Source organism: Thalassophryne amazonica, chromosome 4 (genome assembly GCF_902500255.1).
Source record: "Thalassophryne amazonica chromosome 4, fThaAma1.1, whole genome shotgun sequence".
Taxonomy (NCBI): Eukaryota; Metazoa; Chordata; class Actinopteri; order Batrachoidiformes; family Batrachoididae; genus Thalassophryne; species Thalassophryne amazonica.
Window position 1 is genome coordinate 85,391,782 of NC_047106.1, and position 26,546 is coordinate 85,418,327.

At 44.9% G+C, this 26,546-nt stretch overlaps 1 protein-coding gene across 1 annotated transcript; it reads right to left on the reverse strand.

The window, feature by feature from the left end:
• Positions 1-24,604, reverse strand: LOC117509212 (transmembrane O-methyltransferase homolog). Its single transcript, XM_034168939.1, is given in 5 exon segments — positions 1-149; positions 257-418; positions 420-454; positions 6,014-6,276; positions 24,350-24,604. Coding segments are annotated over 4 exon segments (603 nt in total). The 5' UTR covers position 6,276; positions 24,350-24,604; the 3' UTR covers positions 1-5.
• Between the last annotated feature and the right edge of the window lie 1,942 nt (positions 24,605-26,546).

Genomic DNA, 26,546 nt, shown 5'->3' on the forward strand with positions numbered 1-26,546 from the left:
TTTTCTCAGAGATGAATTCTTGGCACCTGAAGATCAGGAAGGTAGCATTTCTTCCAGTGGTCCATGAAGACAAAATCCAGCCTGTCGATGCCATAGTCAGACCGCAAGCGAGGAATCACCTCATCAGAAGGATTCACAATGAGCTCCACCTGGAGGAAACACAGGTGTTAGAACCCAAAATGTGTGAATGAGTCTCTGTCTCAGTGGAATAAACACAAACAGGTTCTGTGTAAAAGCAGTACTGATGATTTCTCACCGTGTCCTCATCAAACCCTGCGAGGCGGATGATTTTCTCAGCGATGATAGCGTTTCTCTGGTCCATCTCCACACTGTAGATCCTGGCACCTAGAGGCAGAGCCCGGGCCAGCCGCACGGTGCTGTACCCACAGTGGGTACCCAGTTCCAGAATGGTCAGGGGGGCTCTGCTGCATCAGCAGCCGGTCCAGGATCTCCCCTTCACATCAACATGAATAATGACTGTAATAATCAGACCTTTGTTGTATGGGCGTTCACCAGCAGTATCAACAACAGGTTGAATGAATGAATGAATGAATTTATTTATTTTGGCACACAAACTCAACAATAACAAAAAAACTGATATACAAGACAATTCCCAGTGACATGTGACCAAAAAGGCCTCAGCTCGGCTGGCGCCTAGCAGCTGACTTAGAACTGGTGCGGACCAGGGGAATCCGACTGTTTAAATTAAAACAAAGCTGAAGGAGGTTTAAAACACAAGACAGGGAACAAAGTTAATACAGATGAAATATGTCTCATATAGGACCTTTGGTGCTGATGCATATCCCCATATGTGAGGCAGATGAAGAGGCTACGGCCTCAATAGATGAGACGCCATTCCATCACAGGCTACTTCCCCAACCAAGGCTGGTACCCATTTAAAACTGGATGGACTGAGACAGTGCATTTGGTCAAGGACAGGTGGTGTAAACCAGGAAGTGGGGCCTAAGTCTACATTCTGTAGCGCCCAACTCCTTGTTCCACTGAGCAACCTGCAACATACAGAACCTGTGCGGACTGTAGCCTTGAAGGTTTTCAAACATTTTTTTTGGAACAGTTGTTGATGTATTGAGGCCCATTTAGCATGTGGTGTCTTCTTTTGAGGACTTGGAACAATATTCTGAAACTGGGTGTTGTTATTTGTTTTGAACTATTCTGGAACAGTGTTTCTCCAGTTTGCCATTACTAATATACTGTAATGACAAATAGTTTAGTTCTGTTCCCCACGTCACCTTCTATACAGCCCTTCATTCTGGTTTTACTGAACTAGTCTGTTGTATAGTTTGTTGCATATTGCCTACATATTAGGCATGTTCCCCCGCAGGTTGTTAGATGACACTCCTGTGAAGTTTGGTGCTGCTGGTGGAGTGCACTGATGAGCGCATAACATAAACAGTGTCCAGCAGGTGGCAGACAAACCACGTGTAAATTCCACCACAGATGCTTAGAATTTTCCATAATCGATCCAGCAGCCACTAGCCATCCAGCAGGTGGCAAACATGTTCATGGCACATTCCACAGGTAAAACAAAGCTCACTCACTCATCTTCAACTGCTTATCCGGGATCCGGGTCGCGAGGGCAACAGTTCCGGCAGGGACCCCACACTTCCCTTTCCTGGCCACATTAACCACCTCTGACCTGGTGGATCCTGAGGTGTTTCCCATGCCAGTGTGGAAATATAATCTCTCTCCACCTAGTCCTGGGTCTTCAATGTTGTTTTCCTCCCAGATGGACTTGCCTGGACCACCTCCGTAGGGAGGCGCACAGAGGGCATCTTACCAGATGCCCAAACGACCTCAGCTGGCTCATTTCATCAACGCGAAGGAGCAGCTGCTTCTACTCCGAGCTCCTCACAGATGACCAAACGTCTCACCTTATCTCTAAGGGGGACACAGCCCCCCAAGTAAGCCTATTTCAGCCGTTTGTACCTGTGATCTAGTTCTTTGGTCATGACCCAACCCTCATGAACATAGGTAGAGTAGGAACGAAGATTGAACCAGTAGATTGAGAGCTTCATCTTTGGCTCAGCTCCCTTTTCATCACAACAGTACGGTAGAGCGAATGCAACACAGCCCCGCTGCGCTGTCCTGAGGTACTTGAACTCCTTCAGAAAACAAAGCTGTTTGCTTTAAATTAATATACTTCAACAAAGTTAATCATAATCTATTCACTTCGTCATCATATGATCTCATAGCATTTATTGTTTTGAGTTATTGTTTACACAGACTTGAATGTATAACTCACCCCAACTCCTCTGCATTGCTGTAAACATCTGTGCTCTTGACCAGCAGAGGGTATATATACATACTGTCTTTAAATCACACGTTATAATAATCAAATCATACAAAACTGAGTTCAGATCGATTTAAAAGTCTCAACAAGACTCACACTGTGTAATCAGAAGTGGCAGATTATTTCACAGTAAGAAAAGTCTCTTTGGAGTGCATCTTACGAGGGTAGGCTGAAAAGTTCTAAGGCTCACCAAGAAGGAGAAATGCCATTTCAATAAAACTTGGCATGCATTAAGTTCAACTCTTCGGATGACTAACTGTGTTTTTTCTTCCAGGTTGTGAGGTAGTTTGTGGTTCATAGCCAATTTGAAAGTTCGTGGTAGAGGGAAACGGCAAAATGGACAAAATCCTGGCATCGCAGTGTGATTAAGTACCTGCATAAGAAGGGGTTAAAGCCCAAGGACATTCATGGGTGATTCTTAGACTACGGGCACTTATTATGTCCTTTGAACATATTGTATGAAAACAGAAAAAAGGGGAAATTTCACACTTTATAGTTATCTTTACAATGAAGTGTGTTAAGAAATTTGTTCTAGTAGTCTATGTTGACTTTTTCACCTTTTTTCAGCATCATTATATGCAAATATTGCCATTTTGTGCTTGTCCCACACCCAGACTTTGATCTTCAATGATAAAAATGATGGTAAAGAAACGTTTTTTCTAATGTTTAAAATATCTCTGAATAAAATATCAGTAAAATAATCAAAACATAATTGGGGTATTCAATGTCATACAACTGTTGTGATTTTTTAAAACAAAATGTAGTTGTCCCACACTATTGCCATAATTTCAACCACAACACTGTAATGTCCCTAAACAGTTTGTATGAAAGATTGTTTGGGTAGTTTCTATGGAGATAACAGTGACATCAGAGCACATGTATATACCGCCAAATCACAACAAACAGTTGCCCCAAGGCGCTTTATATTGTAAGGCAATGGGTGTGGTGGAAATACATTTACAAGGCCAATAGTGCCCAGTAGTTAAAGAATCACTCTCTTTCGGATATGGTTGCTACATTAGGGGATGAAGCTCCCTCCATATTTACAGTGCAGAAGTGGGCAGCTGAATTTAAGAGGTGCAGAGAGAGCCTTGAAGATGACCCAAGGTCTGGGCGGCCTGCAACAGCCACAACCCAGAAAAACATTGACCTTGTTCATGAAATGGTGAGTGGACGACAGACGATCGACCGATTAATCAGCTAGCAGATGCTGTTGGAATATCCCGTGAGAGAATTGAACACATTCTGCATGACGAACTTGGAATGTCAAAGGTGGTCCAGCTCGTGGGTGCCACGTCTTCTGATGCCTGATCAGAAATGCACCAGGCTAGTCATGTCAAAGGGAGACTTGGCGCAATTTGAAGAGGAGCCAGCCAATTACATGGAACGTTTTCTTACCCAGTATGATGTTGGGTTCACCACTTTGAACCAGAGACAAAAAAACAATTAATGCAGTGGAAACAACCCAAGGTCACACCTCCAAAGAAGGCCAAGGTGTTGTGTGGGCCGCTGAAGAGGAGGTACTGCTGCCCCACCACCACAAGATGGTGCCCTGCTTGAAGTGCAGGCTTCAAGTACGAGAGGGCGTCGGGAGCGACCGGGAGTGAAGCTGTCACTTATCATCAGTACCAGCTGTCACTCATCCACTAATCATCACCATCACCATAAAGGCCGGACTGCCAACTCCACTCCCCGCCGAGAAATCAGCTACCCTAAAGTAATTGCTCTGCTGAAATTAAACTGAACAAGAGTCTGATCTCATGTACAGCCGTTTTCCCTGTGACGTGTTTCCTATCTGCTGTATTGGCGTTTGTGTGGACTGCGACGGCTTCGCCTCACACCCCAACCAGATAAGTGGTTTCACAGGAGCTGTACGAGTGTGTTTATTGGAGGTGGAGATTCTCCCTCCTTACAGAACACAGACTGAAGAATTACTGAGTGTGCGAACTCACACTCACCTGCACTGTGTTCTGTTCTCTCTGCCAGCAGTACCAGGTCTGACAGCTGGAGACGGTGGCCACCTGGGGACCCAGGACTTGGCGGCTCCGGTGTTCTTCAGATCCATTGGTGGTGGAAGCCATGTGGGATCCGGCTTGTTTTCCTGGACGGACGTCTCCTATCCTCGAGCCTGCCCACACGTCACTCAACGTATAATTGACTGTTTTTTCCAAACCTGTTTTGTCTATATTCCATTGTGCACGTCATAACATTAAATTTGTTACTGTTTTGGCTTATCCATTGCCCGTTCATTTACGCCCCCTGTTGTGGGTCCGTGTTCCTACACTTTCACACACAAGGTCGTTTCGTCTGCGGGGAAGGTCCTGGTTTCAGTTTTCTGGGATGTCAAGGGCATTGTGTTCGTGGACTATCTTGAAAGGGACAAACCATAAATGACAGTAACTATTCTAACCTACTGAGACAGTTACGCGAGGCTATCAAAAAGAAGCGACCAGGAAAGCTGACGAAAGGGGTGCTGTTCCATCAAGACAATGCCCCAGCTCACAAGTCACAGTGGCCATGGCCACTATCCATGAGTGTGGATTCGAACTGGTAGATCACCCACCATACTCCCCTGACTTGGCACCCTCGGACTTTCATCTGTTCCCAAACCTGAAAAAAAAAACTTGGCTGGGAAGCACTGTCGGAGCAATGATGAGGTGATGGCTGCCACTGAGGACTATTTTGACTCTCAAGATGAAAGCTTCTATGCCAAGGGAATCGAAGTACTCAAGCACCGCTGGAAGAAGTCTGTGGAGTTACAGGGAGACTATGTAGAAAAATAACCCTGAATTTGTTCAATTCGACAACTGCATCATAGTCAGCCTTAGAACTTTTCAGCCTACCCTCGTAAACCTGCATTTTGAGACTCAGAAATGAGTATTTCTAAAAGTCTCAGGGACATTTAACATGTCTATGACTTTCAAACAGAACTGTCAAATCATAATCTGCACAGTGACTTGTACTTTTTATGGCCACCTACATTGAAAATGGAATGTTCCCCTACTACTTTGTGTGAATTAAAAAGTCTACGGTCATAGAGCTTTCTCTTATTGTGTCTCTGTTTTGTGGAATGATCTCCCTGCATCAATAAAACAGTCAGATTCTGTAGAGACTTTCAAGTCCAGACTTAAGACGCACTTATTTTCCCTTTCATATAGCTAGCATACTGGCATAGTATAGTTCTATGCTTTTTACTCTTAATTCATTTTATTAGGAAACGAAGCGTGCCGCGGCCTCAACTTTACCTAAATTCTGGGTCTGTTAGTGAAGCTTAGGGCTAGTGGCCGGCGATCACCTTAGTATTTCTTCTGTTTTTCTTGTTCTTTAATGCTGACAAATTATACAGGGTGGGCCAATAAAATGTTAAAACTTTTTGATCGTATACAAGTTTTTGAAATGAAAACTTATTCAAAAATTTTATTTACAGACTTGTAATAGAAGCATCAAATTAACAATTGATACCAAAGGTTTCCCACTTTCTCTCTTGTTTTCCCACACAGTTCAATAATTGATGACATGTTCAGTCCACGCTCCTCTTATTTGGATTACAGATGCAACACGCACATTGAAGTTTGTGATGACATTGCTACACATTTCAAGAGGGATGAAAAAAGAAATTCAGAGAATCCCTCTTGAGAATCCCTCCCTAATGATTTCTCATAAGCATTTTTAAGTACTTTCAATTTTTTTTCATCTGCTCACCTTTTTTAGGCCCAATGTTGCTGATGAACTCCAACTTAGTGCACCAGATGTCAAAAGCCTCCAAGATGCTGTCTGGGTCTCCTGGGGTGGCATGTGTGAGCACGTACTGAAATGCTCGCTCCTCCCTGCTCAGACCAGTCACACAGTCCTTCCACAGCCGAACCAGCACGGCCCGGTAGAACAACACAAAGTAGTAACGGTACCTGATGATCAGTGTCAGCAGCAGGGGCAGGAAGGCCAGAGCGATCGCAGGTGACACCATCCTGATGTGTGCACACAGCAAAAACACAGCTCATGCCACTTACTCATTATCGTTAGAAAAATGATCTAAAAGGGACACATGAGACAGCAGGGTGCAAGATTTGTAAGTGTTCATTTTATGATGGTGTGCCTCTTCAAAATAACCATGATTTTTTTATAGTACAATATATTTTACTGTTTTACATTTACAGACACACAGCAGCCTTCAACCATCAATAACACATTTTTTAATGGGACAAGCTGTGCAAAAACAGTGTAAAATGAATGACAGTTCAGCAAGATGCACAACTGGTACACAGATAATAAAGAGAAAACAAATAATGAAGCTTTTTTATTTGTGCAGTGGAATGAATATTTTCATGAGCTGAATGGAACGTTTCATTTTTCAATTCATGCAAATGCTCTTACCATTGCACTTATAAACATTCATTATTTGTATCATATGACACCTAAATAGATCTGTCAATCAATGCTACAAGCATTAGCCAAGGCAAGTCCACCTGCTATAGTATAATGGACACATTTTTACGAAAAAGTAGTGGAGTCGTTCTATGGAGTAAAACGTATGGAACCAAAATTAATGCTAACTGGAACCAAAGAGCTGTGAATACATTTGTAGATTTAAATACACCCCTTCTGTTTTTTGGTGGTGATCTAAATTGCATTATTGATCCTACACTTGATAGGTCTACCTCCAGCATAAAACCCCCCTCTGCTATGTCCAAATCTTTTCAGACTTTATGACCCAAAACAGATACATTTATCCTTGGAGATTTCATAAGACACAAACCAGAGAATATTCTTTTTTCTTGCATGTTCGTCACACATATTCTCGTATCGATTATTTATTTTTTTCAATTAATGGCTCTTTAATTTCAAAACTTCAGAATTCAGAATATCTTCCAGTTGTGATCTCAGATCATGCACCTTTGGCTCTTGATATTGCCTTGTCCCCTTACCATACATCTCAACCTTCTTGGAGGTTAAACCTCTTGCTACTCACTGACTCTACCTTCTGTGAGTATCTTCTACCGATAACTTTTTAATTACTAATAAATCTGATGCCACCTCAAATACTTTATTATGGGAAATCCCTCCAGAGGGCCCCCCCCCCCAATAAAACAAAACTGCACACTTTAGAGTGGCCTCTTATTGTGGCCAGCCTAAGGCACACCTGTGTAATAATCATGCTGGCTAATCAGCATCTTGTTATGCCACACCAGTGAGGTGGGATGGATTATCTCAGCAAAGGAGATGTGCTCACTAATACAGATTTAGACAGATTTGTGAACAATATTTGAGAGAAATAGGTCTTTGGTGTACATAGAAAATGTTTTAGATCTTTGAGTTCAGATCATGAAAAATGGGAGCAAAAACAAAAGTGTTGCATTTATATTTTTGTTCAGTGTATTATATGAAATGAACAGACTGGTTTTATCTTTTATCTACCTTTTTTAATATACACACCCTTTTCAATATACTTTACCCCAACCACCATAGTAATCTCCCTGAAGTGGTAAGTTCATTGGATGCCGATAAAGCATTTGATACAGTGGAATGGGAGTACCTTGTCCTGAAGAACTTTGGTTTTGGCGATACATTAATTTCTTGGATCCATCTCTTGTAAACTTATTTATAGCATCTGTCTGTACTAATAATGTAAATTCTGACTATTTTACTCTATCATGTGGTACATGTCAAGGTTGTCCCCTCTCCCTTTTACTTTTTCCTTAAGCAATAGCCACTATCAGTAAGTCTCAGAACCTCTTCCTTGCTCCAGAGTGTGACTTGTGGGAGTACAGAACATAGGGTTGCTCTGTATGTTGACAATTTGCTTTTATATGTCACAAATCCAACTAGCCATTTAACATCTATTATGGCAGTACTCCAAAATTTTGGCAGGTTTTTTCTGTATATAGGCTTAACATACAAAAAAGTGAATGCTTGCCTATAAATGTAGCTGCACAGCAACTCAGACCAGTTGATTTTCTTTTCCATCTGACTAATTCTGTTTTTAAGCATTTGGGAGTGAATGTGACTACGGCCCACAGAGCTTGATGTGAACCAAATTTTAGTCCTTTATTGTCCAATATAAGGTCAGTTTTTAAAAGACGGTCCAATTTACCACTATCGCTTTTAGGTAGGATTAATAGAGTGAAAATTAGTGTTTTACCCAAGTTTTTATACATATTTCAATGTATTCCTCTGTTCTTACCCAAAACCATTTTTGGGTAAGATCTAAGAAATCATTTGATCGATAGATCAAATGATTTCCTCATTTATATGGGGAGGTAAAACTCCAAGAGTACGTAAATCATTAATACAAAAATGTCGGCTCAGTGGAGGTCTGTCTTTACCTACTTTGATGTTTTATTACTGGGCAGCTAAAAACTCTGTCACACCTTGATGATTTAGGCAGCGTATGCCGAGCGTATTAAAAATGCTGGCATATGTATAATAAGTTATGGCTTGGTTTTGTATAAGTTAAGCACACGGTGAAGCACGCTGATATATGTATATATAATATGGCGAGTAAGTCAAAAGATTTTGGACATGCACAATATTTTCGACATATGCCAGCGTATGACTCATACATCCCACATACGCGGGCCATCAGTTGTAGGTAAGTTAAGCAATTGTTGACGCATGTTTCTTGTAAGTTACTCATAAGTTGAAATACAGCCATTGATTGGCTCAAAGCTGCAGTCCTCATGCAGTTCAGACTGTTACAAATATTTAAACCATTCACACATGGAGTAAACATAAAGTCTTAATCATATCTGTTATGACGTTTCATTCGGATTCGTCATCACAGCCTGACCAAAACTTATCCAAATAAAGTGCCCCGATTTTGGAAAGCGGTGTCTGAAAATACTTTAGTTCCTTGTTGTGGTTGAACAAAAACATAGCGATTAAAATAAGTCCCTCTGTATTTTGTGTGTTTCTCAGCCTGAACCAGAGAACATGGGTGCTTTGTGCCACAACAAGAAAATTAACTTATTTTAAAAGTTGAAAGAGTCACAGCGCCTCATTCATTCATGTCAGCATTTATCACAGACATCAGTTGACCCTTCAACATTCTGCACACATTGAAAATAAATCCCATGATCCACCAAGACAAAACTAAAATAAAATACAAATTTAAAAATGTTAAATTACTCTGCTTGGCCTCCGTGTGGAGAGAAGATGCCACACAACAGTGTACGTGTGCTCTATGATGTGCTTGTCAATATTTACATGTTCTGCCAGCCAAAAAAGGGTTCTGCCGAAGGCAATGCAAACCAAGACAGACTTAACTGTTCCGACTGACCCGTACCATACCATGCATACCGTGTTTCTCGAACCACTCAGTGGAAACAAGGCTGTCTGCATACGATGGCTAAATCATCAAGGTGTGACAGCTGCGTTAATGTATTCAATGTATGCAACATATTTTTCATACGCCAGCATAAACTCAGCCACATGGGGTGTGCAGCCAGTACATTCTGAGTGCCGGTCCCAAGCCCAGATAAATGAGGAGGGTTGCGTCAGGAAGGGCATCCGGCGTAAAACAAGCCAACCGAACTATGCAGACTCAGAATCGAATTCCCATACCGGATCGGTCGCGCCCCGGGTTAACAACGTCCGCCACCGGTGCTATTGCCCAACAGGGTGCCGGTGGAAATTGGGCTACTGCTGGGCGAAGACGACGAAGAGGAGGAGGAAAACGTTGCCACGAACAGCGGGAGAACAAGAAAACTAGAAGGGTGGAAATGAGAGTGGGGACTTTGAATGTTGGTAGTATGACTGGTAAAGGGAGAGAGCTGGCTGATATGATGGAGAGGAGAAAGGTAGACATATTGTGTGTGCAAGAGACCAAGTGGAAGGGAAGTAAGAGCAGGAGCATTGGCGGTGGGTACAAGTTGTTGTACCATGGTGAGGACAGGAAGAGAAATGGTGTTGGGGTCATTTTAAAGGAAGAGTATGGTAAAGTGTGTTGGAGGTTAAGCGAGTCTGACAGGGTGATGAGTGTGAAGTTGGAAATTGAAGGGGTGATGATGAATATCATCAGTGCATATGCCCCACAGGTTGGTTGTGAGATGAAGGAGAAAGAAGATTTCTGGAGTGTGTTAGATGAGGTGGTGGAGAGTGTGCCCAAGCATGAAAGAGTGGTGATAGGAGCAGACTTCAATGGGCATGTTGGTGAAGGGAACAGAGGTGATGAGGAAGTAATGGGTAGATATGGTATCAAGGATAGGAATGGGGAAGGACAGATGGTAGTTGATTTTGCAAAAAGGATGGAAATGGCTGTGGTGAATACCTACTTTAAGAAAAGGGAGGAGCACAGGGTAACATATAAGAGTGGAGGAAGGTGCACACAGGTGGACTACATTCTTTATAGGAGATGCAAGCTAAAAGAAATCACAGACTGTAAGGTGGTAGCAGGAGAGAGTGTCACTAGACAGCACAGGATGGTTGTTTGTAGGATGACTTTAGAGGTAAAGAAGAAGAAGAGAGTGAGAGCTCAACAAAGGATCAGATGGTGGAAGCTGAAGGAGGAAGACTGTTGTGTGAAATTTAGCGAGCAGGTGAGAGAAGCACTGGTTGGAGGGGAAGCAATTTTGGACAACTGGAAAAGTACTGCAGATGTGGTGAGGTAGACAGCTAGGACAGTACTGGGTATGACATCTGGACAGTGGAAGGAAGACAAGGAGACTTGGTGGTGAAATGAAGAGGTCCAGGAAAGCATAAGGAGAAAGAGGTTGGCGAAAACGTTTTGGGATAGTCGGAGAGATGAAGAAAGTAGACAGGAGTACAAGGAGATGCGGTGTAAGGCGAAAAGAGAAGTGGCAAAAGCAAAGGAAAAGGCATATTGCGAGCTGTACAAGAAGTTGAATAGTACGGAAGGAGACAAGGACTTGTACCGATTGGCCAGACAAAGGGACAGAGCTAGAAAGGATGTGCAGCAGGTTAGGGTGGTAAAAGATGCACATGGTAATGTGCTGACAAGTGAGGAGTGTGTGCTGAGAAGGTGGAGGGAATATTTTGCAGAGTTGATGAATAAAGAAAATGAGCAAGAGAAAAGGCTGGATGATGTGGTGAGAGTAAATCAGGAAGTACAAGAGATTAGCAAGGAAGAAGTGAGGGCTGCTATGAAGAGGATGAAGAGTGGAAAGGCAGTCGGTCCAGATGACATTCCAGTGGAGGCATGGAAATGTCTAAGAGAGATGGCAGTAGAATTTCTAACCAGATTGTTTAATAAAATCTTGGAAAGTGAGAGCATGCCTGAGGAATGGAGACGAAGTGTGCTGGTTCCTATTTCAAGAACAAGGGTGATGTGCAGAGCTGCAGTAACTACAGAGGCATAAAGCTGATCAGCCACAGCATGAAGTTATGAGAAAGAGTAGTAGAAGCTAGGCTTAGAAAACAGGTGAAGATCTGTGAGCAGCAATATGGTTTCATGCCAAGAAAGAGCACTACAGATGCAATGTTTGCTCTGAGAATACTGTTGGAAAAGTACAGAGAAGGACAGAAAGAGTTACATTGTGTGTTTGTGGACTTAGAAAAAGCTTATGATAGGGTGCCAAGAGAAGAGTTGTGGTATTGCATGAGGAAGTCTGGAGTGGCAGAGAAGTATGTTAGGGTAGTGCAGGACATGTACAAGAATAGTGTGACAGCGGTGAGATGCGCAGTCGGAATGACAGACTCATTCAAGGTGGAGGTGGGATTACACCAAGGATCAGCTCTGAGTCCTTTCTTGTTTGCAGTGGTGATGGACAGGTTGACGGATGAGATCAGACAGGAGTCCCCATGGACTATGATGTTTGCAGATGACATTGTGATCTGTAGTGAGAGTAGAGAGCAAGTTGAGTCTAGTCTGGAGAAGTGGAGATATGCTTTGGAGAGAAGGGGAATGAAAGTCAGTAGAAGCAAGACTGAGTACATGTGTGTGAATGAGAGGGAGCCCAGTGGAATAGTGCAGTTACAAGGAGTAGAAGTGGTGAAGTAGATGAGTTTAAATATTTGGGGTCAGCTGTTCAAAGTAATGGAGAGTGTGGTAGAGAGGTGAAGAAGAGAGTGCAGGCAGGGTGGAGTGGGTGGAGAAAGGTGGCAGGAGTGATTTGTGACCGAAGAATATCAGCAGGGTGAAGGGGAAAGTTTACAAACAGTAGTGAGACCAGCTATGTTGTATGGTTTAGAGACAGTGGCACTAACAAAAAGACAGGAGGCAGAGCTGGAGGTGGCAGAGCTGAAGATGTTGAGATTCTCTTTGGGAGTGACAACAATGGACAAGATTAGGAATGAACATATCAGAGGGACAGCTCAGGTGGGACGGTTTGGAGACAAAGTCAGAGAGGTGAGATTGAGATGGTTTGGACATGTGCAGAGGAGGGACCCAGTGTATATAGGGAGAAGGATGCTGAGGATGGAGCCACCAGGCAGGAGGAGAAGAGGGAGACCAAAGAGGAGGTTCATGGATGTGCTGAGAGAGGACATGCAGGTGGTTGGTGTGACAGAGGAAGATACAGAGGATAGGGTGAGATGGAAACGATTGATCTGCTGTGGCGACCCCTAACGGGAACAGCCGAAAGACAAAGAAGAAGAAGAAGAAGCATATGCTGGCTAAATCATCTTGGTGTGACAGAGCCCTAATATTCAAAAATACATTTACTGGAAAAACATCCTCATACAACTTGGAGTCAATTGGAAGCTCAGTCATATTTGTCTACCTCTTCTCTTTCTGCCTCTTTTTCATACCTGCCTGTGTCCCTGTCTCCTTACACAGATAATCCTGTTGTACTTGCCTCTCTTAAAATATGGTATCAATTTTGACTTCACTTCACATGTGTTTCTGCTTCTGCTCTTGGGCCATTATGTAGTAATCACCTCTTTCCTCCCTCCTTCTAGGACACTGCATTTTATCTATGGGGTAAGAAGGGTATTCAAAGTTTCCGTGACCTTTATAAGGATAATATCTTTCTTAATTTTGCTGATATGTTTTCCTTATATGGCCTGCACTCATCTCATTTATTTAGTTTTTTCAAATTAAACATTGTGCATCTACTATTTTTCCAGAGTTCCCCTCTCAGCCCCAAAACATACGTGGGAGGACTCTTTTTCAATGGACAATCATCCAGTCAATAAAGCTCTCTGTAATTGGGAAGAAGATTTGGGTCTGGAATTTGGGGAAGGTTTCTGGGATAAACCAGTTGACAGAATTCATATGTCATCATCATGTGCAAGACTTTCCCTATTTCAGTTTAAAGTAGTACACAGGCTGCATTTGTCAAAGTCCAAATTATACAAACTTCAGCCATTTTGGATTTCACATTTTGATGTTTTGTCTTGTGTTCTTGGGGTCAGGCTCGGGTCTTGTCCACTGATCGCTATTTTTTTGATTTCCCAGAGTCCCCACTGTGTCCTTTACTAACTCGCAGGTGGATGTAATCGCCTTTACCTCATTGCTAGCACGACTCAGAATATTATCCTGGAAGACTGCACATTCCCCAGCTATTTATTTATGGTTGAAAGATCTCATTTTTTAACTTGGAAAAAAAAAATCAAGTTTAGAGTCAGAGTGAGGGTTGATGGGTTTCTAAAACTGTGACAACCTTTTATCGATTATCTTTGATCATTGAAAACTTTTGGACTGATTGTCATGGGAGAGTTGTGTGTGTGTATTTTTTACCTCCACACAGGAGGTTATGTTTTCGGTCGCGTCCGTTTGTTTGTTGGTTGGTTGGTTGAATTGTTAGCAGGATTACTCAAAAAATTCTCAATGTATTTCAATGAAATTTTTTACCAGGGGTGTATCCTGGCCTCACTTAGAAGTCATTAAATTCTGGTAAAGATCCGGAACACGATTTGGATCCAGTCATTTTTTTAAGGATTCTTTATCATTGCAGGATAGGGCCAGTTTCAACATTTTTGCATCTAATTTCATGAAGACGGGTCACAAAGGCTGAACAAAAATTAAGTTATGACACAACAATAATTTAGCATTTGTTTCTCCTCATTGAATAAACTTATTAGAAAAAAAAAACATGTAGTTCATGCAGTTTCTCTTTATAAATACTTTTGCTGAAGACCTAAAAGTTTAACCCTCTGGAGCCGATGCTGTCGGCTGAAACCAAGCTTTACTAAGTTATAAATAACTTTTTAATGATATGAGATAGAAACTTAGTTTTTTGCTGAAAAGTTAACTCCGCTGACTTTCGAGCCACCATCCACCATCTTTGTACTCCTCATAGAAGCTGTGTGATGACGTGAGCAATGTGAGTGTCCAATCGGAATTGGTTCACCATCACATGGTTTTCCAAAATCCAGTCGTAGGGCAGATTCACCTCACGTGACACACCAAAGATTGTTTTTAGGAGTGATGTGTTACTAGTTTATTATAGTTTGCTGTGTGTTTTGAATAAATGTGTGTGGAAAGTAATTTCCGCTTTACTTTTTCCTTTCTTATTTCTGATTGTAAACCTTTATTACACTTATAAAACACAACTATAGCAGATATATTTTGAAAGTACAGGTTGTCCTGAAAAAAAGAGACATAAAACTTGATTGTGAGATGGAGGAAGAGCTGTTAACAGCAATAACAAAACATTTATGCCAGGCAAGTGAACTGTCCAAAAAATGCCCTCAGACCCCAGAGGGTTAACCACTGAATCTGAAACATGACGGTAGATGTGTGAAACAACGTGGAATAAGTCTCTTTGCCAAAGGGTATTCCATGTGACGTCAGTGACCCTATGGCCTTGGCAGAGGTTTGCACTCTCCGAGTGCTTCTAGTTTATTATTATTATTATTATTATTATTATTGTCTCATAGAGCCTGTGGTTGGTATGTTAGGATTGGGTGTTCGAGTTATGTTTGATTTTGCTTTACTTGTGTTTTGAAGATGTGCTGGTGTTTTGAGTAAAACAGCCTTCACTATTTGTAGGACATGTATGTGGATGAGACATTTGCTAGTTTTGGACAATTATGCGCTCACCTCATTTGATTATCTCAGATTTCCTTTTCAGCTACGTGACTTTGTGAGGACTCACTCTTCTTTATTTCCTAAAATTTCAACCCCATGAGGAGTAGACTTAATCATTAAAGCTGAGCCTTTATGTAAGAGACACATGACTTTCTTTTGTAACCTTTCATCTCTGACCCATCTCTTCATCTTTCACCATCTGACCCAGTCATTAATAAAATATATGCCAGCTGGGAGGGTGAGCTGCAGACTGACTTCTGGAAGGGAGCCTGTATATCTGTTTATTCCTCCTCCAGCTGTGCCAGACTCAGCTCAATATAATTAAGTACTACATAGAATTCAATATAGTAAGGCCAGACTTACTAAGTTTGATCCAGGCAAACAAGATGAGGAATGATCAAGTGTTCCAGGACCCCCTGTAACTTGACCCAGATGTTTTGATTGTGTCTGTAATTGTCCAACATAATCTCAAAGATTTTGGATTTGAAAATCTGTCATTCACTCCTCAGAGCTATTTTTGGCTGCCCCCCCTACTGGTATTAAAGTGTCAGTGGCTCAACAGAATGACATTGCATTTACATTTCTGCTCGCTCGCCTGGGATTTTTGCTTTTGTGTTTTTGTTTGGTTTTTTTTCGTGGTTCTTGTGTTGTATGGCTGGGGGGGCCTGGCTGCCTTTTTGTTTCTGTCTTTTGTCCTGTCTTTTGTTTTTCCTTCCAGGTGGTGCACATTTGGGACTGAGTGGCTGTGTAGCTGAGTTTATCAGGACCTCACCCTGATCACCTGAGGCTGATCACGTGCAGCTCGTCAGGACTCACAGCTGTGGTGCATCTACATGGATTGGAACATGGTAGCATTTAAGTCTGGAGTACACAGTGTGTATTTGCCAGAGACTCGACCTTGTGACCAGACGGGTGAGATCGTCGTCTCGGGAGCCATCTCATCATCAGTGGATGCAGAGAACGTCCAGGTTTGATGCATGGTCTGTGAAAGAGGAGGGGGTGAGGTCTCACGCTCGTCAGCACACTTCCTGAGGTACGTTAGATTTTGTGACTAACATTTATACAGTCAGTAAATGTGGTGTCCCTCACACCTTATTATATTGAGCTGTATGTTGGTCGTGTAATCAGCTTCCACTGCAGTGGAGTTTTGTGAACTGGGTGTTCGATGCCTGCAGGGTGGGAAGCTGTTTAGTAATTAAGCCAGGAAGTGTTTGCTGTTTGTGCACCTTTGAGCGTTCTCTCTGTGTGTTGAGTGTGGACTCACATAATGATTCCTTCTTTCACAGACTCGGTTTGTCGCGGCCACCTGGGGGGTGTCGGCGGGGTCCTTGGGTCCGAATTGGTTCTGGCTCCGGACCGTTAGCGCTGCTGGGAGCGCACCGCAAAACCACCACGCCAGACCGCGCACTTTTTTCACAGCACTGTTATGTTCATTAAACTCTGTTATCCTTTGTACCGTGCTCTGCTTATTTATACTGGGTCCTTCAAACGCTGGTCGGTTCTCCGGGCTGCGTCCGACACATAACAGTAGTCTCTGGCCAAACATCGCGGACCCAGCAGTAGCAGAGACGGTAATGCACCGGGAAGGCGGCAGCAGACGTTCAGAAGTTATCCGGATCAGTTGCGGGTGCTCTCCGCCCGGATGGTGCGCGTTGGAGAACCCATTACTGAATACTGATTTGAGCGCTCATGCAGCTGTGTTCCTGTGTTTGTGCCTTATCTGTGGGTCGTGGTGGAGTGTGACTGGCGACGGGTTCGCGTCACACTTCGACCGGATAAGAGGTTTAAACGGGAGCTGCAGGAGTGGGTCTGTAATGGGTGAACGCGCACGGCAGAGCTCTATGGCACGGGTCACGGTGCTTCCTGTGTTACAGTCGTAGCCCCGTTTCCCCGGGTAATGATAGCTACTGCGTCTGTTGTGTCAGCTCCGGTGTTATTTAGTTGAATCACATTTTTGGTTGTGTGTTACACACAGCTGCGCACAGAAGAGCAGCTTGAGTTTGTTTTCTCTGTTACCAAAGGGGGTTTTTCATTTTTAGCACTCTGGCTCCCTCTTGTGGTGACTGAGTCACATTACCGTTAAGCTCTTAAGTTGGAACAGGTGCGTTCGATTTGTTTGAGCTTGACGGTATAAACCACTGATCAGTTTTGTGTTGGTTCATTTCTTGTGGGTGTTTTTTGAGTTGGTTTTTGTGTGGGATTTTTTTTTTTTTTTTCCACTATTAGTGTCTGGGGTTGTGACCCTGCAGCCTGTTTGGAGCAACAAAACAGGACCCAAGCAACTTTATGTTAGTCTGTTAGTCTTTCTTTTTATTTTTTTTAGTTTCACCTCCCCAGGGTTTGATGGGACGGTCCCCTGGGGGGTGATGGGGTGGTAATTGGGTTTTTTCTTTTTTTTTTGTTTGTTTTTTGTTATGCCCTCTCTTCTCCTCTGACTCCAGCCGGGTGTGCCGTACGTGTCGGCGTCGCTGGAGTGGTGCGGTTTGGTTATGCTGGGCGTTTCCCAGGTAACCTCTGCACCCGGGAGGGGGGGGGGTTTGGGGTATTTTCTTTTTGTTCCCTCTCTTCTCCTCTGGCTCCAGCCGTGTGAGCCGTAGTGTCGGCGTTGCTGGAGTGGTGCAGTTTGGTTATGCTGGGCGTTTCCCAGATAACCTCTGCACCTGGGGGGGGGGGGGGGGGGTTCGGGGTGTTGTTTTTTTTTTGTTTGTTGATTCCCTGTTCCACCTCCGGCTTCAGCGCGCCTTTGAGCCGTCTGCCATCGGCGTGGCTGAGGTTTGGGGCAGTGGGATATACCCGCAGCTGGTGGCTGGTTTAGAAGTCGGAGGAGTGGCGCCGTTTTGTGCCGTCTGCCATAATCGCTGTTCCACTCCTCCCGGTTGGCTTCTGGGGCATAGTCACGGTTGGTGACACTGGACGTGCTTCCAGTTTCCACTGCGCCAAGGGGGTGGGGTTGGGGTTGTTTTGTTTGTATGTTTTTTTTTCTCCTTTTGTTTTCCCCCAGTTTCCGCCCTCAGGGTTTGACTGTGGTGTCCTCTGGGGGGGAAGGGCTGTGGGTCCATCTAGCCATAGACGGCTGGGGCTGGGTCCGTTGGTCATGAGGGGAGGCGTCTCCTGGGGTTGATGGAATGGTCCTCTGGGAGGCGCTGGGAGTCCCCGTGGGTGACATTGGATCCCAGAGGGACCTCGGCTGTGGTTATTACTCCTGGAGCTGGCGGGATGTCCTCTGGGGGGTGTTGGTCCCTACATGGCATTAGGGGGGGGGTGGGGGTGTTAGCATTTTTATTTGCAAGCTTAAGTTTGGGTTTTTCTTTTCTCCCCTTCCCAGGGTTTGATGGAACGGTCCCCTGGGGAGGGGGGGGGGGTGGTTTGGTTGTTTATGTTTGTCTTTTTTGTTTTATGACTAATCAGACTGAACATGGTTGGACAAAGGCTGACCGCACAGGTTTAAGAACTCCTGGCCACACCTGTGCTAAGTGACTGACAGAAACAAGGCAAAGATGCAGCCAGAGGAGAAGACATCAACCATTCTGTTGGAAGACGAAGGCGGATACGGTTTCCAGCCATGGTCCCTGGAGGGGGGTGTTTCTCCTGGGCCAGGTTTGTGTGGTCGCCGGGAGGCTTCCCGTGAGGGTGGGGTACTGTTGTATGGCTGGGGGGGCCTGGCTGCCTTTTTGTTTCTGTCTTTCGTCCTGTCTTTTGTTTTTCCTTCCAGGTGGTGCGCATTTGGGACTGAGTGGCTGTGTAGCTGAGTTTATCAGGACCTCACCCTGATCACCTGAGGCTGATCACGTGCAGCTCGTCAGGACTCACAGCTGTGGTGCATCTACATGGATTGGAACATGGTAGCATTTAAGTCTGGAGTACACAGTGTGTATTTGCCAGAGACTCGACCTTGTGACCAGACGGGTGAGATCGTTGTCTCGGGAGCCATCTCATCATCAGTGGATGCAGAGAACATCCAGGTTTGATGCATGGTCTGTGAAAGAGGAGGGGGTGAGGTCTCACGCTCGTCAGCACACTTCCTGAGGTACGTAGATTTTGTGACTAACATTTATACAGTCAGTAAATGTGGTGTCCCTCACACCTTATTATATTGAGCTGTATGTTGGTCGTGTAATCAGCTTCCACTGCAGTGGAGTTTTGTGAACTGGGTGTTCCATGCCTGCAGGGTGGGAAGCTGATTAGTAATTAAGCCAGGAAGTGTTTGCTGTTTGTGCACCTTTGAGCGTTCTCTCTGTGTGTTGAGTGTGGACTCACATAATGATTCCTTCTTTCACAGACTCGGTTTGTCGCGGCCACCTGGGGGGTGTCGGCGGGGTCCTTGGGTCCGAATTGGTTCTGGCTCCGGACCGTTAGCGCTGCTGGGAGCGCACCGCAAAACCACCACGCCAGACCGCGCACTTTTTTCACAGCACTGTTATGTTCATTAAACTCTGTTATCCTTTGTACCGTGCTCTGCTTATTTTATACTGGGTCCTTCAAACGCTGGTCGGTTCTCCGGGCTGCGTCCGACACATAACAGTAGTCTCTGGCCAAACATCGCGGACCCAGCAGTAGCAGAGACGGTAATGCACCGGGAAGGCGGCAGCAGACGTTCAGAAGTTATCCGGATCAGTTGCGGGTGCTCTCCGCCCGGATGGTGCGCGTTGGAGAACCCATTACTGAATACTGATTTGAGCGCTCATGCAGCTGTGTTCCTGTGTTTGTGCCTTATCTGTGGGTCGTGGTGGAGTGTGACTGGCGACGGGTTCGCGTCACACTTCGACCGGATAAGAGGTTTAAACGGGAGCTGCAGGAGTGGGTCTGTAATGGGTGAACGCGCACGGCAGAGCTCTATGGCACGGGTCACGGTGCTTCCTGTGTTACAGTCGTAGCCCCGTTTCCCCGGGTAATGATAGCTACTGCGTCTGTTGTGTCAGCTCCGGTGTTATTTAGTTGAATCACATTTTTGGTTGTGTGTTACACACAGCTGCGCACAGAAGAGCAGCTTGAGTTTGTTTTCTCTGTTACCAAAGGGGGTTTTTCATTTTTAGCACTCTGGCTCCCTCTTGTGGTGACTGAGTCACATTACCGTTAAGCTCTTAAGTTGGAACAGGTGCGTTCGATTTGTTTGAGCTTGACGGTATAAACCACTGATCAGTTTTGTGTTGGTTCATTTCTTGTGGGTGTTTTTTGAGTTGGTTTTTGTGTGGGATTTTTTTTTTTTTTTTCCACTATTAGTGTCTGGGGTTGTGACCCTGCAGCCTGTTTGGAGCAACAAAACAGGACCCAAGCAACTTTATGTTAGTCTGTTAGTCTTTCTTTTTATTTTTTTTAGTTTCACCTCCCCAGGGTTTGATGGGACGGTCCCCTGGGGGGTGATGGGGTGGTAATTGGGTTTTTTCTTTTTTTTTTTGTTTGTTTTTTGTTATGCCCTCTCTTCTCCTCTGACTCCAGCCGGGTGTGCCGTACGTGTCGGCGTCGCTGGAGTGGTGCGGTTTGGTTATGCTGGGCGTTTCCCAGGTACCTCTGCACCCGGGAGGGGGGGGGGTTTGGGGTATTTTCTTTTTGTTCCCTCTCTTCTCCTCTGGCTCCAGCCGTGTGAGCCGTAGTGTCGGCGTTGCTGGAGTGGTGCAGTTTGGTTATGCTGGGCGTTTCCCAGATAACCTCTGCACCTGGGGGGGGGGGGGGGGGGGGGGTTCGGGGTGTTGTTTTTTTTTTGTTTGTTGATTCCCTGTTCCACCTCCGGCTTCAGCGCGCCTTTGAGCCGTCTGCCATCGGCGTGGCTGAGGTTTGGGGCAGTGGGATATACCCGCAGCTGGTGGCTGGTTTAGAAGTCGGAGGAGTGGCGCCGTTTTGTGCCGTCTGCCATAATCGCTGTTCCACTCCTCCCGGTTGGCTTCTGGGCATAGTCACGGTTGGTGACACTGGACGTGCTTCCAGTTTCCACTGCGCCAAGGGGGTGGGGTTGGGGTTGTTTTGTTTGTATGTTTTTTTTTCTCCTTTGTTTTCCCCCAGTTTCCGCCCTCAGGGTTTGACTGTGGTGTCCTCTGGGGGGGAAAGGGCTGTGGGTCCATCTAGCCATAGACGGCTGGGGCTGGGTCCGTTGGTCATGAGGGGAGGCGTCTCCTGGGGTTGATGGAATGGTCCTCTGGGAGGCGCTGGGAGTCCCCGTGGGTGACATTGGATCCCAGAGGGACCTCGGCTGTGGTTATTACTCCTGGAGCTGGCGGGATGTCCTCTGGGGGGTGTTGGTCCCTACATGGCATTAGGGGGGGGTGGGGGTGTTAGCATTTTTATTTGCAAGCTTAAGTTTGGGTTTTTCTTTTCTCCCCTTCCCAGGGTTTGATGGAACGGTCCCCTGGGGAGGGGGGGGGGTGGTTTGGTTGTTTATGTTTGTCTTTTTTGTTTTATGACTAATCAGACTGAACATGGTTGGACAAAGGCTGACCGCACAGGTTTAAGAACTCCTGGCCACACCTGTGCTAAGTGACTGACAGAAACAAAGGCAAAGATGCAGCCAGAGGAGAAGACATCAACCATTCTGTTGGAAGACGAAGGCGGATACGGTTTCCAGCCATGGTCCCTGGAGGGGGGTGTTTCTCCTGGGCCAGGTTTGTGTGGTCGCCGGGAGGCTTCCCGTGAGGGTGGGGTACTGTTGTATGGCTGGGGGGGCCTGGCTGCCTTTTTGTTTCTGTCTTTCGTCCTGTCTTTTGTTTTTCCTTCCAGGTGGTGCGCATTTGGGACTGAGTGGCTGTGTAGCTGAGTTTATCAGGACCTCACCCTGATCACCTGAGGCTGATCACGTGCAGCTCGTCAGGACTCACAGCTGTGGTGCATCTACATGGATTGGAACATGGTAGCATTTAAGTCTGGAGTACACAGTGTGTATTTGCCAGAGACTCGACCTTGTGACCAGACGGGTGAGATCGTTGTCTCGGGAGCCATCTCATCATCAGTGGATGCAGAGAACATCCAGGTTTGATGCATGGTCTGTGAAAGAGGAGGGGGTGAGGTCTCACGCTCGTCAGCACACTTCCTGAGGTACGTTAGATTTTGTGACTAACATTTATACAGTCAGTAAATGTGGTGTCCCTCACACCTTATTATATTGAGCTGTATGTTGGTCGTGTAATCAGCTTCCACTGCAGTGGAGTTTGTGAACTGGGTGTTCCATGCCTGCAGGGTGGGAAGCTGATTAGTAATTAAGCCAGGAAGTGTTTGCTGTTTGTGCACCTTTGAGCGTTCTCTCTGTGTGTTGAGTGTGGACTCACATAATGATTCCTTCTTTCACAGACTCGGTTTGTCGCGGCCACCTGGGGGGTGTCGGCGGGGTCCTTGGGTCCGAATTGGTTCTGGCTCCGGACCGTTAGCGCTGCTGGGAGCGCACCGCAAAACCACCACGCCAGACCGCGCACTTTTTTCACAGCACTGTTATGTTCATTAAACTCTGTTATCCTTTGTACCGTGCTCTGCTTATTTTATACTGGGTCCTTCAAACGCTGGTCGGTTCTCCGGGCTGCGTCCGACACATAACATCTTGTTTTTCCTTTGGTTTGTTTTTGGGGTTAGGTTTGCTAGTTGACACTGTTTTATAAAGTATACTGATTTAAAAAAATCATTTGCACATAAACCCTCTGTGTGTGGGGCACTCCAAAGCCAGACCTGTTTCCTCAAAGAGCTCAAGGAGAACAACACAGAGGAAACAATCAAACAACTCACTCACTCATCACTCATCTCCAACCACTTATCTGGGATCGGGTCGCAGGGGCAACAGCTGTAGCAGGGGACCCCAAACTTCCCTTTCCCGGGCCACATTGACCACCTCCTGGGGGATCCCGAGGCACTCCTAGGCCAGTGTGGAGATATAATCTCTCCACCTAGTCCTGGGTCTTCCTAGTCACCTGGTCCTCCCAGATGGACGTGCCTGTAACACCTCCCTCTGGAGGCACCCAGGGGGCACCTTACCAGATGCCCGAACCACCTCAGCTGGCTCCTTTCAGCGAGAAGGAACAGCGGCTCTACTCCGAGCTCCTCACAGATGACCGAGTTTTTCACCTTATCTTTAAGGGAGATGCCAGCAACCCTTCTGAGGAAGCCCATTTTGGCCACTTGTACCCGCAGTTCTTTCGGTCATGACCCAACACTCATGACCATAGGTGAGAGTAGGAATGAAGACTGACAGTAGATTGAGAGCTTCACCTTTTGTCTCAGCTCCCTTTTCTTCACAACAGTACGGTAGAGTGAATGCCACACCACCCCTGCTGCACCGATTGTCCAGCCAATCTCACTCTCCATTGTCTGCTCACTCGTGAACAAGACCCGAGGTACTTGAACTCCTTCACTTGGGGCAAGGCTGTATTCCCTACCCGGAGTAGGCAGTCCATCGGTTTCCTGCTGAGAACCATGGCCTCAGATTTAGAGGTGCTGATCCTCATACCAGCCGCTTCACACTCGGCTGTGAACCGAGCCAGTGAGTCTTGGAGGTCACAGGCTAATGAAGCAAACAGGACCACATCATCTGCAAAAAGCAGTGATGAGACCCTGAGCCCACCAAACTGGAAACCCTCCTCCCCCCGACTACGCCTTGATATCCTGTCCATGAATATCACAAACAGGATTGGTGACAAGGCACAGCCCTGGCAGCACCTTGTCACCAATCCCTCATTTGAGGTTCTTCATTCTGGAATCACAAAGGAAAAACGTGTGCACGTCTGGTCCAAAGCACATCTCACTGCAGTCTTCCTTTATAAATACTAGTTCATGTGTGGGAAAAGTTGTGCATAGGTTTTGTGTGCACACAGTGGTTAGAAATGAGGTCCTGTTAGCTATATTATATGACCACTTTAAATTAACATAGTTAATAGAAAATAAACTGTGAAAACACATGAATATATATATATATATATATATATATATATATATATATATATATATATATATATATATATATATACACACACGTTGCAAATGTATTAAACAATGCTAAAAAAAAAACGGATTAAACTTCTGTTCTGATGTAACTGAAAGCTTTCTGCAGCTTTCTAAATGTGTGCAGCACAGAAGACAAACAATAAAATATCACTGCCAAAGTTCAGTCCTGCATTCTATTATTAAAGGAAATACACACTCACCTGTCTTCTGAAAGGTTTGGTGAAAGAACAGTTGCGAGGATGAACACAAAGAGAAAAGTGTTGCAGCAGGTAATGTGAAAGAAGAGGTATGACGTGGCAGCTTATTAATAATTTATGCATCATGTGGGCTTACATGTGATGTAATTATTTTAAATCAGACAGCCACAGTGATATCATGCAGTCTGTAGCTGATTTCTATCAGGTGGTTTGATCATTTTTGAACATCAGCATGTTGTTTGGCCAGAAAATAGCCGACACTCTGGATTTCACACACACGCTCACACACAGTGAGAGAGAGAGAGAGAGAGAGAGAGAGAGAGAGAGAGACATCTGATACATCAACGGTAACAGTAACAGGTGTGTGTCTGTGTGTGCCGGAGTCCAGTTACTCTGGAGAGATCGAAAACACACACATAGTCAGTCAAGGAACATGTGCTGCTGCTGCACTTTGATGCATCCACGGCACCACGTCTTAGGTCCTTGATGGCAACCACCCAGGCAGACATCTAGTCCAGTCATCTCTAAAATAACCATCTATCTGATGCAGCCAGGTGAAAGGTGGGTGTCCCCTTGACCTTCTCCAGTTACTGCTGCTGCTGTGTCCTCAACACTCAGGCACCTGCGTGCTGGATCATGCAGAGAAATGGGCCACATGACCAAATATCATGCAAGTGATACTCCTCAGCGTAGTCTCTCTTACTAACCACACGTTTGACAGTTATTCCAGAGACAAAGACAGGCAGCACCCCAGGACCCTAAAGATTTGGACCTTTGTTCGCCTGTAAAGATATCAGCATTGCCAGACACCTCTGTCCAGCAACCTCATGACTCCTTAAACTGTTCCCAGGTGCATCTCAATCTGAAAGGCAGAGAATTCATAGACATGTATGTCACTGTTGAGATAAGTGAATGTCTCCACAAGTTCAACTCCTTCACCACATACAGATATGATTCTGATGGCCGAGTCCAGGAAGTTGTTAAAAACATGAATGTTGATCCAGGACAATCTCAAACTCAGACACTCTGATTCCTCACTCAGCTCAGGCACATTCCACAAAGATCACAGCATCATCTGCAAAGTCAACAAAAGCACCCAAATCACTGTCATCCACTGCATGGCAGTGCCCAGGTCCAGTGACTCATAGGGGGGCATCCAAATAAAGTCTTTTTTTTTAACTAGTATTTTTTTATACTGGATCACGTAATAGTTAATATTACAAAAACACAACTCACAAGTAAAAAAAACTGGAATCTTCTTAAGCCACATTCTTACACATTAGGCGGTGACAGTATCTCCTCAAGTACTTGTTCATAACTATTCCTAACAGCAAAAACAAAACTGAAAAACAGTTTATTATTGAATTTACAGTTATGGTGCTGAATGTTGCTTCTTCATGTTGATATCACAGTAACTTATCTTTCAGGGTTTCCCCCGGATCCTGGTTTTGGCTCTGTTTTTAACCAGTTGTCATGTGAGTTTTTCCCCCAGATGGAGCCTTCTGTTGTGTTCCACACCAGCTGCTCCTCTCCGCTCATCTTTGCCACACACCTGGAGCGGATAAGTGGCTGATGAATGATAGACTATTTAAACCCTGACTTAAAGTCAGGGTTTAACGCAAGTATCTGGCAACTATAGCTGTATGATGTATAACATCATACGGATAAAATCCATCCATCTGATCCTACGAGAGCCTTCCAGGACTGGGGCAAGTGAGATCTATGGGGAACTGTACAAATCCTGAGTGGGCTGAGGACGTCTGGAATAATGGAGCGGATGAAATCTGGAGAAGGTTCCTTCTGTTGATTTGCATAAACTGTATATATAATGGACAAACCATGCATGTTGCCACCCATAGGTTTTCTATAGAGACCCAGTGTCACTGGCCAAACGGTCCCCCCTAAAAATCGATGCCTACCCCACCTTCACTGCGAATGCATCATTTCGGAGTGTCATCAGCAATTCACTGATTATCACCTCGTTTCTGCTTAAAACTGCACTCCAGTCATCATAGTGAGGAAAATAAGTATTTGAACACCCTGCAATTTTGCAAGTTCTCCCACTTAGAAATCATGGAGGGGTCTGAAATTTTCATCTTAGGTGCATGTCCACTGTGAGAGACATAATCTAAAAAAAAAAAAATCCGGAAATCACAATGTATGATTTTTTAAATAATTTATTTGTATGTTATTGCTGCAA